We start from the raw sequence: 20,964 nt of genomic DNA, 5'->3' as shown, positions 1-20,964 counted from the left end.
ATTTTTTTTAACCTGCACACTTTTTGTTCACTGCCTTTAGCACAAAAACCTGGAGGTTGCATCATGTACACTTCCTCTTCCAAGTCACCATTCAAGAAAGCATTTTTGATGTCCAATTGGTGAAGTTCCCAGTCAAGATTTGTTGCCAATGAAAGAAGAATCCCGATAGAGTTCATCTTGGCTACTGTAGGAAAAGTCTCTACATAGTCCACTCCATATACCTGTGTAAAACCTCTTGCTACCAGTCTAGCCTTATACCTTTCAACAGTTCCATCAGCCTTGTGATTCACTGTGAACACCCACTTGGAACCCATTGGTTCCTTCCCTTCAGGAAAATCCACCAACTCCCAAGTTCCATTTTTGTGTAATGCATCATTTTCTTCCTGCATTACATCTATCCATTCAGGTTTAGATAAAGCTTCTGCCACATTCTTAGGAACAGGGACACTATCCACAGAAGGGAGGAATGCATGGAATGAAGGTGAAATGTGATCATAGGACACAAAATTAGAGATAGGATGATTAGTGGTACAAGATCTAACACCCTTTCTCTTAGCAATAGGAACATCAAGATCATTGATGATAGGGGAATCAACATTGAGAGGAATAGGCATATTAATAGGAGCAAGTGTACCTAGCTGATGAGAAGGATCTGCCTCTGGCGAATCCGATGATGTGGGTTGCATAGTGTCAAGTTCCATGGCTCTTGAACTCTACTGGCTTTTATGGCGACGATGAAAGACACGGAATGGAGGAGGATCGGGTAAAGGAGGTAGTTGAGTTTTAGCCACCTGTTTCTCCTCAACCCTACTCTCCCCCTGAGGAAAAACCGAGAAGAAAGGTTGATTCTCAAAGAAGGATACATCAATGGAGACATAGTACTTGCGAGAGGTAGGATCATAGCAACGGTACCCCTTTTGAGATAAAGGGTAACCAAGGAAAACATAAGGAATAATTCGAGGATCAAGCTTACCTCGAGTAGGGGACAAGTTATGAACAAAGCAACGACACCCAAAAACACACATCGAAATGGTGGACAACAGAGCTGTATGGAACAGAAGCTGATGTGGGACCTTATACTCTAGTAACTGAGATGGCATACGGTTGATGATGTATGTAGCATACAAAACTGCATCCATCCAAAAACGTTTTGGCACATTTATATGAATTAATAAGCCACGAGCTTCTTCGAGAAGGTGACGGTTCTTTCATTCAGCAATATCATTTTGTTGGGGTGTCCTAGCACAAGAGCTTCGTTGAAATGACCCACTCAAAGCAGAAAACTCCGTGAGATCTCCATGGAAGTATTCCTTCGCATTGTTCCACTGGAAGATATGGATTTCAGTTTGGAACTGAGTGAACACCATGTGTTGAAAGTCTTTCACAATTTTTGGCACTTCATCTCTAGATCGCATGGGGTAAACCCAAGTGTATCTAGAGTAATCATCAATCAAGGTAATGAAGTACTTATATCTAGCCTCAGTAGGTAGAGTAACAGTGCTCCAAACATCAGAATAAACAATATGAAATGGAAATTCAGATCTTTTATTTCTCAAAGGAAAAGAACTTCTACAATGTTTACTCAATTGACATGTCTGACACTGTAACTGACTCACTGACAAGAGTGCCCTGTATTCTGCTTTAGCAGGGACATCAGGGTAGGTCCAGTGGAAGAGGTGGACACCCCATGATCGGACTCCCAAGGGATGGGAAGAGGAACAGCTGGAGACATAGCAAAGTACTCATCAGATTTCTCCCCCTCAGGAGGAATACTAAAGAAGGGAGTCAACTCTGCAAAGGTGACATCTTGAGATACAAAGCAGGTGCCACAAACTGGATCAAAACAACAATAACCCTTCTGTGTGGAAGCATATCCCAGACACACACACTTATGAGCCTTAGGTTCAAACTTGTGCCTTTGGTGACTATGAATATGCACATAGCAAGTACACCCAAACACACGAAGAGGAAGAGAAAAGAGATCCTGATCCGGGAAGAGAAGACTAAAAGGGGTTTTAAAGCCAAGGACCCAGGAGGGCATATGGTTGATCAGGAAGGTAGCAGTAAGAACAACTTCTCCCCAAAACTTTATAGGAACATGGGATGCAAATAAGAGGGATCTGGCAACCTCAACCACATACCTGTTCTTTCTTTCTGCCACTCCGTTTTGTTGTGGAGTGTAGGAACAAGAACTTTGATGAATAACCCCAAAATTTTCAAGATAGGTGGAGAGGGTTCTCTCAAAATACTCCTTAGCATTGTCTGAGTGGAATATTTTGATACGGGTATTAAACTGGGTGAGGATGAGTTCATGAAAAGTTTTCACAATAGCTAGTACTTCATCCCTGGTTTCATGAGATAAATCCAAGTGTAACGTGAATAATCATCAATAAAAAGGATAAAGTACCTGTAACCCCCCATGGTTGGCATGTGATATGGCCCCCAAACATCAGAGTGAACAATATGGAAAGGAGAAAATGATTTTTTATTGCTAATTGAATAGGAATGTCTACAATGCTTTGCCAGCTCACATGATTCACAATGAAGACTTGATAAAGACACTCCTTTAAACATATCTGGGAACAAATGACTCAAAGCAGAAAAGGACAAGTGACCAAACCGAAAATGACATAATAAAATTTTGTTAATAGACTCTGACACGACTGACTCTAAGGCAACTCCATGAGTTGGTCCCAAAGCTTGATCTGGTTGTCCAGCAAGTATATTCCGTTTGCCTCATGGCCACTCCCAATCATCCTCCGAGATTGTAGGTCCTGAAAAACAGAATGAGTGGGAAAGAAAGTTATGCTGCAATTCATTGACTTCGTTAAGCTACTAATAGATAAGAGGTTTGTGTTAAGCTTAGGGACATGAAGAATAGAAGATAAGAACAGGGTGTCAGAGGTCTTTATATCACCTTTACTAGAGATGGGGGCAAGGGACCCATCGGCAAGGGATATTTTCTCTTTCCCAGAGAGGAGGTGATATGAGCAAAACAGGTTCGATAGGCTGGTCATATGGTCTGATGCACCAGAATCAATAATCCAAGGGATTTTATGATTATTTGAAGCTGAAGCATGATTCACAGAAGCACGAGTACCTGAGTGAGCAAAAATGGATGAAGATGATGTACTGTTGGAAGGGTGAGTTGAAGAAACCGTAGCTTCCAGGTGATTTAGGAGCCTCCCATACTTCTCAAAATCCAGCTTCATTGCAGCCAATTGCTCAATAGTTGATTTTTCTTCGCTTTCCTTACTTCCCCCTTCAGGCACTGTAGCAGCATTAGCAATCTTGGATTTTCCCACCTGACTGCCCTTCTTAGGGTTATTATTGTTCTTAAACCTATCAGGAAGAAGTTCAGGATGAAGCTTCCAGTAGGTGTCCTTTGTATGTCGTGGTTTCTTTCAATATTCACACATCTGCTCTCTTTTCTCAGTAGAGCCCTTCGGTTTCATTTCCGCACGTGCAAAATGTTCTGTAGATGGACTCTGCAAACTGCACCTGCCGCCTACTCTCCTCACTACTTATCATAGCATATGCCTGTGAAAGAGTAACCTCATCCCTGGCCAAAATGTTCTGTTTGATAATATTAAACTCAGGGTTAAGTCCAGTGAGAAACTCAAACACCCTATTTCTCTGCACTAGCTTTCTATACATTTTAGCATCCTTTTTACTCTCCCACACCACTGTCTCCATAACATCAATTTCCTGCCATAGGGATTTTAGTAGAGTAGTAGATTGCCACACTCTTCTCCCCTTGTCTCAGGTTTTTCACATCACTTTTCAATTTGTATGCTCTGGCTACATTTAGTTTCTGTGAATAGGTCTCAGTTACACTGTCCCATATCTCCTTAGCCGAAGACATCCAGAGATAGTGCTAGCTTATATGGGGTTGCATAGAGTTGACTAACCATCCTATAACAGTATAGTTCTCTTGCATCCATCTTTCAAATTCAGGGTCTGTCTCTTCAGGTTTCACCTTGCTGCCTGTGAGATACCCGAGTTTTCCTCTACTACAAACATAGATTTTTATAGGCTGTGCCCAAGCAAGATAGTTCATCCCATCTAGCTTAATTATGGTAACACCAGTCAAAACAGAATCTACTGAAGCAGGTCCAGAAACTGTACCTACTTGAACTCACTTCCGTATGCCTCCATTAATCAAACGGAAATCAAAGAACAAAAAATTTTGACTATGTAAACTTACTTGAAGTCAAACCAGAACTTGGGTGCTTGAAAAACTAGGGTTTTACTCCGTCCAGCAGATGAGAGGAAGAGAGAAGACACTGCCGCACCCACCAGACTAACTCAAACTCTTCCAAACCTGAACCGCCCTCCTTTAGCAGTCACAAGACACCTTCCAAGCACAGAGCGCCACACCCAAGCTTCACCTTTCCTGGTAACCTCGAAAATCTCTAGTCGGCAAGGGTTTTGGGCAGCAACAAAACAACATCACTTCTTGGCAAAATCTGGCCAGAACTAAACTCTCCAAACCCTTCTACCAACTAGGCAAGTGATTCTCTATACTATAGAGAACCTATCTCTCCATACACTCTCTTGATTTTAGAGTGTACAAGAACAAAGAAAAAAGAAGGAAGAGGAACTGAACCTGCTCTGATACCAAGATGTAAATCAGTCCTCTAATATCAAGATTAAACTTAGTGCTTAGCATAATAGAACAGATCTGAATAATTGTATAAGAGAGGAAGATGGCGAAGAGAAGAGGTAAGAGAAGAAGAAGTCGAATTAATCACCCTTCTCCTCTAACCCTATTTTATTAATCTCTAAAAGGTTGATGATGACAAGTATACCCTTAAGTGGGTGGCCAGCTTGGCAGTTACATAAAGAAAATAAAATAAGAACAAATAACAGGCCCATTAAGTGAGGCCCATCAACATAAAATAAAAGATAAAATAAAGGATATCACACGAAAGGCTGTTAGGGCCCATTCGACCCAGTCTCTTTACAACAAGGACTCAAACAACTTTGGGAACATAACTTTTAATGACTCAAAAGAAAGATGACCAAGATGACTGTGCCATAAATAGGCTCGACTCTCACTGGACAAACTCATGGACTCTGTAGCCACAAGACCAGATTTATTCTCCAATACGTAGAGACCATCCACCATGCTTCCTCTACCAATCGTCTTCCCTGAGGCCAAATCCAGAAACACACACGAAGACGGAAAGAAAGTGACTTCACAGTTCAAGGAGTGAGTTATACTACTAATGAACAGCAAATTTATAGGTAATTTCATAACATGCAATACATTAGTAAGGGTAAGGCCGAGTGGGAGAGTTATGATACCTTGGCCAGCTATGGTAGAGAAAGAACCATCAGCTAGTCTCACCATATCTCTTCCAGAGAGAAGGTTATATGTCTGAAATAAAATTGACTTACTGGTCATGTAGTTTGAGGCTCCGGAGTCAATAACCCAAGGAGAATCAGTGGTATGAGATGACACATGGAAGGCGGTGGCAGCATTACCTGATGTAGATGCGAAAGAGGTAGAGGGAGTAGGACTAGAATCCATCTGGTGGAGAGTCCTACCATACAATTCCAAATGTGAACGGATGAGAGATCCATCATATGGATGGCCGAACCTTGCAAGAAGGTTGGGCGAAATTTCAATTTCTCTCTCCCCTGTGGGAATCACATTCCCTATTTTAGAAAACTACATTTTCAAGGATCAATCTTGAACCTAAACCAGACCAGATATGAAACCAAAAGGGAGTGGAGTGATATACCTGATATGAAGTAACAATAACCTCCAATGAAGGTGTTCATGCCCAAGGAAAGATCCAAAGAGTGCTTCCACCGAAGATGACATGGTGTAGGATGAAGCAGAATCAGCAAGATGGTTCTTCAGCAAGAACCTGATTCTTCAGCAAGAATTTGATGGAGGGCTAATGAGCACGACTTCAGATTACCTTTTCTACCAAAAGGTAATATCAAGAACCTTTCTTGATCACTCCCACAGGTGGAGATCGAACTGGCAGGGGCGGCAAGAGTAGGAAAGAGCAGAAAACAGGAGCAGTCAAACTACATATTCTTCTCTCTTTGTAGTCTGCGAACTAAATGTTGTAATTTGGAGGTTCACCCTACTCCTCAATTTATAGCCTTTAAAGAGAGTATCTCCTAATCCCATTAGGAGTTTCCTAACCCAAATCTTGTATTTGGATTTGAACTTTCTTTAAGAGATAAGGATAATTCCTTATCTTATTTGCAGATAAAGATCAGCCCTCCTAATCTAATTAGGAGTTTCCTAATCCAAATATTTATTTGGATTTGGACTCTCTGAGTGGATAGGGATAATCCCTTATCCTATTTGTTGATCTAAATCCCAGAACCACTCCCTTTTAATTAATCTCATTAAGCCAGTTCGAATTGGGCTTTAGGCCCATTAAGTCCATTTGCTCACTTAGCCTCCTAACTACTGCCTAGTTGAATATCCTTGTATTGCGTGGGACCCAAACATTGATCTACACATCAGAAACATGGGTTCAGCCTAGCCTTTTTTACAAGGGCTGGCCAAATTCACTGTAGGAGACAGTGAACCCCTGAGTTTATCACCATGGGCTCTTAATGGGCCCAACATTTACACTAAATGGTCCCTAGGTCAAGCCACCTTATAAAAAACCCAAGGACTGTGGGCGGATGCAAGATTAGCCCATCTGATATTACCCTCAATGGTCTTACACTTAACCTCTCAGCCCATAATGATCAAACACTGCCCGACAAGAGAGGACCTCTCCCTCGGTTGCAAGGTACAGTGCTGCACTCTCTACTCACATGGATCCCGGGAATTAAAATCTTTTGCAATCATTTTGAAACCATAATATATATATGTATATCTCTATATAAATATATTTTGCAAAACAAATTTCAACGGTTGAAATCGACTGCCGGAAGTTTTGGTTTCCATTAGAGAGAGTGCATCCCCGATCATTCACTTTGTCTGACAAATGGGCTGATCCTATCAATATGATCACCCACTCAGATGAATTCTCGGACTGTCCCAACATACCCAAGTTTTGACCCCCTCTAAGGATTACACTGATTGGCATATCAAAGACAGTCCAATCCGACACCTAGTGCAGTATCATAATCAAATCTAGGGGTCAGGTGTAACATTCCAGTTTTGCCTATCTATCTCCAAGGTCCAGGGCAATACTGGAATTCTGGTCTGGTTCAGGGTTTCAAGAAAACCCACACTACATGTACCTTAGGTCTCACCCTGGCAGCTGAGACAAGCCACCCCATCCAACTTGGCAGCACATTAGTGTCAGCCTTGGCAGGATAAATCTCCCTAAATCTATCCAACGACTGTGAAGATTCTAAAATAACACGAGTCTCATATGTGTCCAGTTTAAGGGTATTACACAGAAACACATCATAATAACATGAATCAAATGCATACTTTATTCATTTACATTAAATGTCATAATGTACATCATTCTGATTGGAGCTAAGGGCATATGCTGTCTAACAAAATGGTCACGAAAGGAGTTGATAATTTCTTCCTTGGGGTTAGAATTGGGATTACTCTCCTGAGTTACCAATGGACTAGTCTCTGGAGATGCCATATTAGCTGAGTTATACTTTTTCTGATTCTACTGACTTTGTTTCTTGCCCTGATCAGGTGTTGACTTCCTACCCAAATCTTGTGCCCATTTAGGTTTTCCATGGAGATCCCAACATGTATCTCTGGCGTGCCTTGTCTTCTGGTAGTGAGTGCACCAAAGTTTACTCTTATCATCTGTTCTCTTCTGAGAATTACCTTTCTTAAAAGCACCTCCAACATTTATATCTGAATTTCCCTGGACAGCTAGGGCAACTGACTCCCGCTCTACACAATTCATCACACTTCTTCTTTTCTCTTTTGATTGCACTAAGGCATACACCTCCTGAACTGATGGCAAGTCTTTACTGCCCAAGATTTGCACCCTGATGGACTCATATGAAGGATTCAGCCCTAGGAGGAAGGCAAAGACCCGTTGTTGAGATACAAGTGACTTATACGCCTTTGCATCTTCATCACACTTCCAATTCACATTCTGGTAGTGATCAAGTTCTTTCCATATCGATGTCAAATCAGAATAGTACATCGAGAGACTCCTCTCCCCATGCTTACAAGTAGAGGATTCAGCTTGTAGTTGGTATATCTTGGCATAGTGTCTCTGCTCTAAATAGGTGGACTTTGCTTGTTCCCATATCTCACAAGTAGTTTCAGCCCACATAAAAGTCTTCCTTACCCGTGGCAGCATGGAAACCAAGAGCCATGACATCACCATACTATTATCTTGGTTCCACCTATCATATTCAGCACTTCCGTTCTTCGGTTCCTTCACTCTCCCATTGATGTATCTTATTTTCCCCCTAGCAGTGATGTAGAGTTTTATTCCCCTAGACCACTCAAGGTAGTTCAGACCATCAAAGGGAATAACAGCCATGGGGAAATTCATATCCATTCCCCCACTCACTCCATTGTGGCTCCCTGAAATCTCTGAAGTAGCAGAATTCGCAGACAACATGATAAACACAAAGTTTTTTTGATCTAAACTCTCAACTTAGGATCCCTCCTTATATCGACAAAAGCTCCACACACAACAATTCAGTTCTGGACTTAATCAAAGCACAAAAAACAGCACCAATTTCCAAAGAAGAACTATGATGAGACTGATTTTCAGATCTGCATGAAGAACAGTCCCAGCCTACTGGTTTTCCAGTAAGTTCCACCACAGCATTAATCAATAAGAAAGGTCCTACCACACATGAAATCAGACTGATGAGTAGAGAAAACAGGTCATCTGTGACCTACAGTCACCTTTTCACAGGTACCGGATCACACGATCTAACAAATAAAAGAGGTATAACCCTCACAAAAGTCTGCCGACATTCAGTGGTTTGGATTCATTTGTTCTCCACTTGGTACACAACCAAGGAAAGAAATAAAAGAAGAAAGAAAACTTTAGGGTTGTACCAGTTGCAGATCTGATTTGATCAGCCCAGATTCAATCCTCTGTTCTGTCCAGATTCAGCAACTTGAAGAGAAAACTTGGTCGCCCAGATTCAACAGCCTTGCTCTGATACCATCTTGGCAATAATTCCGATTGAAATATGAGGAAGTAGAGAAGGGAAGAAGAGGAAGAAGAAAGAAAGGAAGAAGAAAAGGTTTGGAGCAATGGAACAGTACTGGCGGCACCAGCTTCTATTATATTATATAGGGTGGCAGAAATAAGAAGAGAAAAGACTCTTGTGCCCCTGCCGTAAGTGAGTACAATAACAGAAAATAAAAAAATAGGCTTTAACTAGTCAAACAGACCCTAACACTAATAACTAAATTATTTCAACAGAATCCTTTCAAAATTATTCTTTCTTCTTCTTTCCTTCTTTTTTCCAACTCTTTAAATATCCTCTTTGCTGCTTCTTTTCCATTCTAATTAAAGCACTTCCAATGCTCTTACTATTTCAATCTCTTCGCCAATGACTTTCTCCAAATGTGTACTTTGTTTACCCTCGTGCACTTCATCTAAGGAACCTCTTGGTCTTTATTTTCCTCACCTACCTCCTTCAATGCATTATCTGTCTCAGACCTTCCTACTTTGTTCCATCACAAACCTCGCTTCCCATTTATTTCATTCTAAACTTCTTGAGTAGATCATGTTTGCTGATCATCATTATCTCTGTTAATAAATTTGAAGACTGAGCCATCTGTTCTTTTACTTAAAGCATACATTGGGCCTCTTCTTTACATAATCTCCTTTTCAACTTCAGCTACAGCCTCATCTACTTCAAGACTATGGAATACCTTCTTGAGAAATACATCCATTCCCTCCTCAGAAGATGTCTCAACCATTTGATTTAGGACAGGAAATGGAAAAGTCCTACTGGTTGAACGTGGTTGGAAGGTTAGGGAGAATTAGGGATCTGAATTATTAGAGAAAGATTCACACATTAAATAGAAAGATTGCACATTTAGGAGAATAGAGAGAAAAAGAAGAAAACCAAACTATTACCCGCAGGCAATTTCAAAAGAAAATTTTCATTCCACTTATTCTACTCTTAAAAGTTCAATGACAGTACCTCTGTATATAGAACAAACATGAGAACTTGGATGTCCCTCTACAGATCCAATTTCATTTAGGAAACTGACACGAAAAAATTCTAGCTACTTTAAAACTAAGGCAACCTGATAGGTAATCCATAGGGATTCTCAAATAGGGACTTCTAATTCTTAAAATAACTCTTAGTACCAGTTAGTAATCCTATTAAAACTACTTTATTGTAAAAGACTCCATAAGTTACTAAAAGTATAAATAATGATTTTACTATAAATAGTAATTATGGAAATTACTATGCCTGTTTACACATCTGGTGTGGTTCTCTTTCTTTGGGCTGTTCCACATTCAGTGGATCTTATCCGGCTCTGTACCTGACCTGTTATCCTCTTGGAGGTGTGGTGCCTTTACAGCCAAAGGAAAAATTCTGTGGAATTTTCTGTGTTTTGCTATATATTGGGACGGTCTGTAAAGAAAGGAACCACAGAATCTTCAAATCCAAGTGGAGTTATGGGCAAAGCAGAGTGGGCTTTTCAGAGTTGGGATGGTTGCTCGAATCCTTTTGTTGGAGTGCCGGCTAGTGCATTTTCTAATAGTTTGTTGTCTATTACTTTTTGAGCTTCTGTCTAGGAGCTGAATATAAATGATCTGTTAGAGGCAGACTTTTTATTACCTAGTGAGGGTTTCTTGCTCTCCCACTTTTCATAGTAATACAATTCTTCTTACATCTTTCAAAAAAAAATGGAAATTACTGTGGATGGTAATTTCAAAATCGTTTTTTATTAAGAGAAGTAAATTTCTTGAAGAATTAAAAATCCTATTACACAGAAAAAAGCTAAAAATGTCAAAATTTCAAATAAGTAAATAACCCAAAATTGCAAAATTAACATTGGTTTAAGAATATGAAGAATTTCGGTTTCTCTTCCAAATATTCTTTCCATGCTTTCATGCCTGCATCACCATGTCCTCCCCTCTAACAACAACATTCTGAATTCTTGTCTTGGAGTGTTCTTCACTACTGATTTTCTGAGACAAACTAACATTGTTCCTGTAATAAAAGATCTTCATTGTACTTAGGGTTAACTTAATTCTCATTGGCATGAAGTGTTTGGGGTTAAGTAGCTGGTTAGCCTAACAAACAGAATCACAGACACTTTTACATACTATTTTTTTCCATAATCAATAAAATGCTTTCTTGGTTACCAATCAAAAATTAATGACATCTTCAATGTAGGCAAATATTCCAGTTGTTCTAAATGTTTACTTCCCAAGTGTAATCTAGAAAAATTGAGGTTTTCTATCACTGCTGTCCAGAAAGAAACCTCTTCTGGAAAAAGATAAAAGTATAAAAATCACATGTGGACTGACCTTTTCCATAAACATAGCTGAGATACTTATATTCTTGCTCTTCTCAAAGCAGATCTTGCCCCCACAGTACACCTCCTTTGTCCCATCAAAGATTCCAACCTGAGAATTATTAGGGGTGACCATTTCTAGCCCAGACCAGCCTGCAAATTTCCGGGCTTGGAACCAAGCTTTATGTCCAGACCCATCAGGCCCAGCCTGTCCTGGAATACATAACAAGTTTAAACTTTAAAATAAACCCGGCCTGGCCCATGGTCTACCCTACTGAGCTTCGTCATCATCCTTCAACATTGCTTTAACATCATTTCTGCCACCCACAATCAAGTAGCTGCTGTTTAGGACCATCATAGTATCTTGAAGGCCACATAAAGCAATGTTTGGTACTTCAAATGAACAATCCTTCTTGCCATCACCCCTTGCTTTCTTCGTCAATTCCTTTGATTTTGTAGTAGATGAGAACCATGAATCTTATGGTCTTGTCTATCTTCACTGACTGATTCATGTAACTTCTGATGATGTAATGTCTATATTGTACAGTGTAGTGTCTTAAGGGCATTTCTGTCAGTTTATTTTGTATTCATCCTATTATAATAACAGGAGGGGTTGTTACCCCATTATTCTTTTTTGGCTTCAGATTCTCTCTTGCTCTTCTTTCTCTCTCTTACTCTTATCCCAAGAAATATACCATGGAAAACAACTATGACCTTGGTAGAATCCAGCTCTTCCTTCATTCTAGCGTTTACTGGCCCATAGATTCCTGTTATCATGAGTTGCAAATTACTGGGAGTCCATAACACTTGCTGAAATAGAAACAGCCACCACCTGTTTATCTAGTAGATTGAAAGTGTTGCTGTTCCAGATTAGAGCCACACCACCTGCTGTGTTAATTGCTGGAATGTCTAACGAATCGCATGGATCAGACCCCCACACACTTTTGACCTTTTTGTCTTTTTAGCTTCTGTAATTTGGTTTCTAGCAACATTATTAAAATATCTGGTTTTCTTTCTCTTAAAAATCCGCCAGCAACTAATGTCCTTCCCTATCCAAGGCCTGGATACTCCAAGTGCTTAATTCGATTCTGTCCATAGATTATCTCCTTGATGATTTGCTGCTCTGTGGGGCTTGGGAACATCAGGAAAAGGAGTATGGCTCTTATGGGGAAATCGCTGTGGAGACTCCCAATAAAAAGGAGAGACTATGGGCTAAAATAGTGGTAAGCATACATGGGATGGAGCAAAATGGATGGGATGTTGGGATCCGAGCTAGGACCACAAGTACATCACCTTGGAAAGCCATTCACGATTTGCTTCCAGCTTTCACCCTGTTGTAAGGCTTAAGTGTTCCTTGTAACTGATGTTAGTGGGACAGTTTCAGCTACTAGTCCTTTCTTTTTTTTTCTTATTGTTCTTATCCTAGGATATGCCGCCAGGGACATAGTTGTAATTTTGTCTTTTTTTATAAAGATTAATATAAATAGAAGACTGGCGGCTGCCAGTACTGAGTTTTGCTTTTCTTTCTATCATCCGTACATCTCTCTCTCTCTCTCTCTCTCTCTTAATCACCACAAGCAACAACATGGTATTAGAGCGGAATTTCTGGGCTGGAGAAGACCTACGATCCTAGAATCAGCCTTTCTAAAGAGGATTGGACGTGGCTACTTTTCTATCAAAAAAAAAAAAAAAACCTAGCGGCGGCTGGTCTCAGTTCTCTTTGGCAGCTGCACTTACAGAAACCCTAGCGGTGGCTTGTGTTTTCAATCTTCTCTGGCGGCTGTGCTTGCAGAAACCCTAGTAAGTCCTGCGGCTGTACTTCTGCTGAAACCCTATTGGCCCCGAGCGACAGTTACTGAAAAACCCTAGCTGTGTCTGGCCGTGGGATTGTGCTGGTCTGCTGAAACCCTAATCGAAGGAGGGTGTTGATGGTGCAATGAAACCCTAGCAGGTTTTGATCTAGTGCTGAACAGGTGTGGTTTTGTTTTAGTTTATCTCAGTATTCTTTATCCAATGGTGTGTAGGGCTTATGCCTTGTTTATATGATTACTAGTTTGAATAATTGGATGGTTAGAGTGGGGGAACCACATTCAGACTGACAGTAATGTCTGTATTGGTGGTGCTGAACCGATGACCGGACTATTTATTGTTCTGTTTGGACATTGTAGTTCTTGTACTCTCAGCAGTAGTTCTTGTACTCTCAGCAATATTCAATAGTTTGTTGCTCACATTCTAGGAGTAAACCCTGAGTTGCCACATTCCAGTTGTGGCGGTTGTGCTGTTAGGCGGCATTTGGACTGGTTGGTTGTAATATTCAATGGCAAGTCATGAACTGACTTCACCAGGGAACACCCCAACCTGCAACACAGCAGGTATGGGAGGTGAAACCATGGTTTTTTCCATGCCAATTACCCCCTTGAACGGTCTGAACTACCTGGAGTGGGCTAAGAGTGTAAAACTCTATGTAACGGCAAGGGGTAAAGCTGGTTACATCAATGGAAGGGTGAAAGAACCCAAGGGTGAGACGGCTGAACATGATAGGTGGGACCAAGAAAACAGTATGGTGATGCCTTGGCTCCTCACAGCCATGGAACCTGATGTGAAAAAGAATTTTATGTGGGCAGACACCACCAGTGAGATCTGGGAACAGGCCAGAATTACCTATTCTGAGCAAAGGCATTATGCCAAGATTTACCAACTACAAGCTGAGTCCTCAACATGTAAACAGGGAAACCATAGCTTGTCCTCATATTATTCAACTCTTACCTCCATATGGAAGGAGTTGGACCATTATCAGGCCATAGAGTGGAAGCACGATGATGATGCTAAGGCCTACAGGAAGCTGATCTCTCAGCAACGAGTGTTTGCTTTCTTGTTAGGGTTGAGCCCTGTATATGAACCATTAAGGGTGTAGATCCTAGGAAGCAATGAATTGCCTACAGTACACGAAGTATACTCCCTTGTCCAATCTGAAGAAAGCAGGCGAAGTGTGATGGTTACAGCTGAGGGGGAGCGACAAGTTGCCTTGGCTGCGGTAAATAACAGCTCAACAGGAAAGAAAAAGTGATCCTAAGAAGGCAGATTATAAAGATAAACTCTTTTGTACCCACTATAGAAGGTCACGACATACACGTGACACCTATTGGACATCCACGGGAAACCCAAGTGGGCAGCAAAGAATCAAGAATAGGGTAAAGGTCACTTGAAAAGAACGAGTGCAGCACATGTGGCAACCCAAGACACTCAGGTTGCCGGTAGTACCCGGGACCCTCCTAATAAGCCTGACCCCAAGGAGGATATAATGAATTCATTCAGAGAGGATCTGGAATCTTATGGTAGGGCATTGCGGCAATTGGACAGCTCAGTCACCGATACTCCCTCTACCGCTTTTGCATCTACTTTAGGTAATGTGGCTTCTGCATTCCATGTCACTCCCATAGATTCCCCTTGGAATATTGACTCAGGGGCCTCAAATCACATGACCAGTAAGCCTAACCTATTCCATTCTTATAGCCTTTTGTCAGGAAGGGATAGAGTGAGACTTGCAGATGGTTCCTTTTCTTCCATTGCAGGTCAATGATCGATATCCCTTCCCCATGGCCTTAACTTGAATTGTGTATTGCATGTTCCTCAACTTCCCATAAATTTGCTTTCAATTAGTAGCATTACAAGTTCTTTAAACTGTAGTGTAACCTTTTTTGCTGACTCGTGTTTTTCAGGACCTAACTTCTGGGAGGACGATTGGTAGAGAAAGCCTGGTGGATGGTCTCTACATTCTCGACAACAAAGCTGCTCTCTCCGTGTCATCCTCAGAGTCACATAGTCGGTCAAAAAAGAGTCAAATTTTGTTGTGGCACAGTCGTTTAGGTCATGTTTCTTTCGAAGTAATAAAATGTTTGTTCCCACTTTTATTTAAGTCGTGTTCAGTGTCAGAGTTCATGTGTCAAACGTGTCAGTTGAGTAAACAATGTAGAACAACCTTTCATTCAAGCAATAAAAGATCAAATGTTCCTTTTCATGTTGTGTATTCTGATGTATGGGGGCCTACAAATGTAATCTCTGAGGGTGGATATAAGTATTTTATTACATTGATTGATGATTACTCTCGCTATACATGGTAATCCCTATGCGTAGCAGAGACGAGGTTCCAAAGATAGTGAAAGACTTCTAGAGGATGGTGTTTACACAGTTCCATGTTGAAATACAGATCTTCCAGTCCGATAATGCGAAGGAATACTTCCATGGGGAGCTAAATGAGTTCTTCGCCTCCCATGGGTCTATTCATAGAAGCTCATGCACCAGAACACCACAGCAAAATGGGGTTGCAGAAAGAAAAAACAGACACCTCCTTGAGGTATTCCGCGGGATGATGTTACACATGAATGTCCCAAAAAGGTTTTGGGTGGATGCTGTACTTACAGCTACGTATGTCATCAACCGCATGCCCTCTAGAGTATTGAATTACATGGCCCCTCATCAGTTATTGTACCCTCAGTCACCTTTATTTTCCATCCCCATGAGAGTTTTTGGTTGAAGGGCCTTTGTCCATGATTTGTCTCCATCCAGAGGTAAGTTAGACCCTCGGTCCATTCCTTGTGTCTTCCTGGGGTACCCATCCTCTCAAAAGGGGTATTGGTGTTTTGACCGAGTTAGTCGTAAATATTTTGTGTCTATGGATGTGTCCTTTGAGTCCGAGCCGTTCTTCCCTCCTCCTCATGGGGAGAGCCGTAGTGTGGAAGAGGAGAAGCAGGTTCAGGTGTCTCTTCCTTCTATTTTGGACCTCACTCCCTTCTGTGTCTTCCAACGTACTCGTCAGAGAGATCAGCAGTGTGATAGAAATGTGGAGCAGCCAAACACTGAGCAACTGACATCATCAGAATCCCAGGAGGTAAGTCCAACCCCTAACCCTACTCCCACTGTGGACGACCTAGACATCCCTATTGCTCAACGAAAGGGAGTTAGGTCTTGCACTACCAAACACCCCATTACCCACTTTGTTTCCTATGACCACATCTCTCCCTCGTACCGAGCCTTCCTATTGGTAGTTGACTGCATCCTTGTTCCCAAGGATGTTGTAGAATCTTTAAAATACCCTGAATGGATAGATGCCATGAAGGAGGAGATTGATGCCCTCCACAAAAATTAGACTTGGGAATTGGTGGATCCTCTAGAGGGGAAAGAACCCATGGGGTGGAAATGGGTGTTCACAGTTAAGCACAAGGCAGATGGAACAGTTGAAAGGTACAAAGAAAGACTAGTAGCCAAAGGGTACACATAGGTATATGGAGTTGACTATGATGAGGCTTTTGCTCTGGTGGCTAAGATGAACTCAATTAGGGTTCTCCTATCCTTAGCTGCTAACTTTGACTAGGAATTGCATCAACTGGACATAGAGAATGCCTTCCTGAATGGTGACTTGGAAGAAGAGGTATACATGGTTCAACCTCCTGGATTCTCTGCCAAGGGAAGTGAAAACAGGGTGTGCAAGCTACGGAAGTCTCTCTACGGCTTAAAACAGTCTCCTAGAGCCTAGTTCAGTAAGTTTCACATGGCAGTTCAAGAGATGGGGTTCCAACAGTACCAGTCTGATAATACATTTTTTTGAAGAGATGTCAGGAGCAGGTTGCTGTATTGATAGTGTATGTAGATGATATCATCATTACAGGGAGTTGGAGTTCAGAGATATAGAAATTGAAACAATTCCTTGCATCCAAATTTGAAGTGAAAGATCTAGGACTCCTAAAGTATTTCCTTGGGATCGAAGTTGCCCGTTCAAAAAGGGGTATCTTTGTCTCTCAAAGGAAATACACCCTTGATCTATTATGGGATATAGGTAAATTAGTTGCAAGGCCGACAGACACTCCTATGGATGCGGACCACAAGCTAGGTGACTGTATTGGTGAACCTCTGAAAGATGTAAAGCAGTTCCAAAGGTTAGTGGGAAAGTTGATTTATCTATCCATGACCCATCCAGATATTGCCTATTCAATTGGACTTTTGAGCCAGTTTATGCACTCTCCTAAGAAGCCACACATGGAGGCAGCAGAGAGAGTCCTTAGATACCTGAAGAAACATCCAGGAACAGGCCTACTATTCAGTAAACACAATCACCTAAAGGTGGAAGTCTTTACAGATGTTGATTGGGTAGGAGCCGTAGATGATAGAAAGTCCACTAGTGGCTATTGCACATTTGTGGGAGGAAATCTGGTGACCTGGAAGAGCAAGAAGCAAAATGTGGTAGCAAGATCAAGTGCAGAAGCTGACTATAGAGCTATGGCACATGGGGTGGCTGAAGTCATTCGGCTAAAGAACCTACTAGGTGAGCTTGGAGTTGCTGTTCATAATCCTATGTCTCTTTACTGTGACAACAAGGCTGCAAAAAACATCGCCAGCAACCCGGTCCTACATGAGAGGACTAAGCATATTGAGGTGGATAAGCACTTCATTAGAGAGAAACTAGAAAAAAGGGAAATTTGTATCCCTTATGTCAACTCTAAGGAACAACTTGTTGATGTCCTCACAAAAGGACTTCCGTGTTCGCAGCATAATGAGCTATATGACAAGTTGGGCATCATAGACGTCTTCAACCCAACTTGAGGGGGAGTGCTGTAAGGCTTAAGTGTTCCTTGTAACTGATGTTAGTGGGACAGTTTCAGCTACCAGTCCTTTCTTTCTTTTTTTTCTTATTGTTCTCATCCTAGGATATGCTGCCAGGGGCATACTTGTAATTTTGTCTTTTTTATAAAGATTAATATAAATAGAAGACTGGCAGCTGCCAGTACTGAGTTTTGCTTTTCTTTCTATCATCCGTACCTCTCTTTCTCTCTCTCTCTCTCTCTCAATCACCACAAGCAACAACACACCCCTCTGATCAGGTATGATTTGAACTCAGGTAATTCCATAAAATCCTGGGAACAAACTTGGGTGGGGAATGTCCCTCTTAAGGACTTGTTTCCTTCTGTGTATGCCCTCTCGATTTAAAAAATGAGCCATTTTCTTCCTTTGTTACCCCTTCACCTTCCTCTTCTGGGTTTGGGTGGAATTTGGGTTTGAGAAGGGCTGTGAGAGATACAAACTTGGATAGTATCTCGAGCCTCCTTGGTATCATTGATAATGTTTTCTTGGACCCTACTAAGTTGGATTCTAGAATTTGACCCCCAACCCCACTTTCAAAGTCTTAAGTCAGCCCCCTAGTCCTATTGGCCCTCCCTTCCCAGTTAAGACCCAAGACATGCTTATCCCCTTACTAGTGTGTTCTTTGTAAAGCAGAGGGGGAGACTGGTTTTCACCTATTGGTGACTTGCCAGTTTGCTAAGTCCATTTGGATGTAGGCACTATCCCTTTTTGGGTGTAGATGGAATCCTCCATCAAATTTGCAAAGCCTTTTTTCCCCTTCCTTCTTCAAATGTTGAATGAAAAGGGGAAGGACCATGTCGAGATGTTTGAGGGCTGCAATATGTTGGGCCCTATGGGAGGAAAGGAATTCCAAAATCTTCTCTAAAGTAGAAAGAAGCAATGAAGAACTGTGAGAACTGATCCATATAAGGGTAGTACAGCGGCTGAAGCCTTCAGAGATGTTTACAGACTTCACAATGGATGATTTGTTGAGGAAGTGGGGTGAGATTGCTAACTGCACCTAGACCAAAGCAGTCGTGTGTGTGTCTTGGACTCTCCCATTGGCCGGCTTTTTAAAACTAAACTTTGATGGGAGTAGTCGGGGGAATCCTGGACAATCGGGGATTGGAAGTGTGTTTAGGGATGAGAATGGGTTTGTTTCAGCCATGTTCTCTGGCCCAATTGGAGTGGGTGATTCTCTTAGGGCTGAGATCTTTGGAGTTTTGGAAGGAGTTCAAAGAGCTAAGGAGATGAATATAAGAAAACTCGTCATTGAAGGGAACTCAGAGGTGGTGGTAGGGTGGCTGAATAAAGAAAATAGCAGATTATGGATGTACAGTAATGAGAGGGGGAAATTTAGGTGGCTGGTTCAAGAGATGGAAGTTAAGATCAGCTGGGTGAAAAGATCAGCTAACTCTTTTGCTGATGGGTTAGCTAAGCAAGGAGTCGAGAGGGAGTTAATGTTTTGGGCACAAGTGTAATTTTTCCTTTTTGTTTTTAGGAGTTTGAGCTCCAGTTGGAAGATAAGAAAGTTTATCTTCCTCACTGTAATTACTTTTGTGATCAAGTAATGAAATGTTGTTATTGATAAAAAAAAAAAAAAAAAAAAAAGAAATTGCTGCTCTGCTGTCACTTCCCCCATTTTCATTCAGTCCCCAGGCCAGCATCAACAGTTCTTTTGACTGGATCATGTTCTTCTTGCCCTTCTCCACCAAAAACTTGTTTTCAGTTGCAGCAATTAGAGCCTTCGTTTCCTCCTATTGCTTAAATTTGTCCTGTCATAGGATGGGAGTGTAATCATTACTGGAATGATTTGAATGCATGAAGATGGTTTTTGCTGATGTTGCAGTTGTTTTTTCATTTAAAAACAAAAGTCCCTCATACTTGGGGAGACAAGATTAGTTCTAAGGGAGTCTTTAACAAATATTTTATATTTTCAATTTTCTTTTTCTAGATGAAAGGTAAAAGGCTGGTTATGTATGACGAGAATAAGATATGTCTTGCTAGGACATGACGGGTAAATGAACTTCATAGGGATAGAGACAAAGAATTTGCAGATTTCCTATTCTTGTTCTGTCTTTTCAATGTACTTCTTTCACTTTATTTTAGTGATATGCTTTTTATTCAAATTTTAAGTGTACTTTTATTTTGAGAGTAAAATTTATCTGGCTGCATCATGAGTAATGATGCCATAAAATAATGCCTTGAGCTACAGGCTCAAGTCCTGTTATGTTCTGTATTGATTGTAGTATCCAAATGAGCTTTCCCATATTCTCTATGCAGGATTTAGAGCAGCTACTGAATTTTGTTGGGGTTAAGAGTCTGGGGCCACGCCACATATTGGCAAATTTAAATGAGCTCTTGAGGACTATACAATCTCTGGAAATATAGAGTGATGTGATAATCTTCGTAGTATTAACTCTGACTGACTGCTAATGTTGCTGACAACTTCAAAAATCGTATGATTATTATCTCTATTAGGGTGCATATTTTACTGGAGCACCTTGATTGTAAAGCCCTGTAAGATGTCATGCCTGAATGAAAATGAAAATTGTATTTCACAAAGTGAATCATACTTCTTGATTTTACAGCTGTAAATAGGGTGACTTAAACCTTCAGATATTTTGCACTCTGTTACAAAACCTAATAATATTTGTTGTGGCAAGCTTATCATAAATTCTAATATCAAGAGAATAACAATTGGGACGTGTTATAAAATGGACACTTTTTTTTCTCTGAGATTGAATGGTTTCTATATTTTATCCTCTACTAGCATGTCTATACCTCTTCTATACTTTTTACGTGCATTAATTTAGCTTCTGGTATTTATCAAATAAAGACTCCAAGTGCAGCTTTGATTAAATTGAAGAAAAAAATCATATCATATATCAGATTTTTTTTTTTTTGAATTTAAGATGGATTGCATTTTC

General features: G+C 40.9%; 1 protein-coding gene across 2 annotated transcripts in view; it reads left to right on the top strand.

The window, feature by feature from the left end:
• The window catches only part of LOC148865301 (vacuolar protein sorting 38-like), a 73,196-nt gene extending 52,485 nt beyond the window's left edge, over positions 1-20,711 (top strand). For both annotated transcript variants that reach the window (XM_088981186.1, XM_088981187.1), the window contains one exon: positions 20,318-20,711. In XM_088981186.1, the coding sequence (XP_088837312.1) occupies positions 20,318-20,425 (108 nt within the window). In that variant the 3' untranslated portion in view covers positions 20,426-20,711. The remainder of the gene's footprint in view (positions 1-20,317) is intronic.
• The last annotated feature ends 253 nt before the right edge of the window (positions 20,712-20,964 follow it).

The sequence above is a fragment of the Nelumbo lutea genome, chromosome 3 (genome assembly GCF_056320005.1).
Source record: "Nelumbo lutea isolate HS-2025 chromosome 3, American lotus-T2T, whole genome shotgun sequence".
NCBI lineage: Eukaryota > Viridiplantae > Streptophyta > Magnoliopsida > Proteales > Nelumbonaceae > Nelumbo > Nelumbo lutea.
The sequence above is the reverse complement of the archived record's forward strand: the minus strand, read 5'-3'. Positions and strand labels throughout refer to the sequence as shown.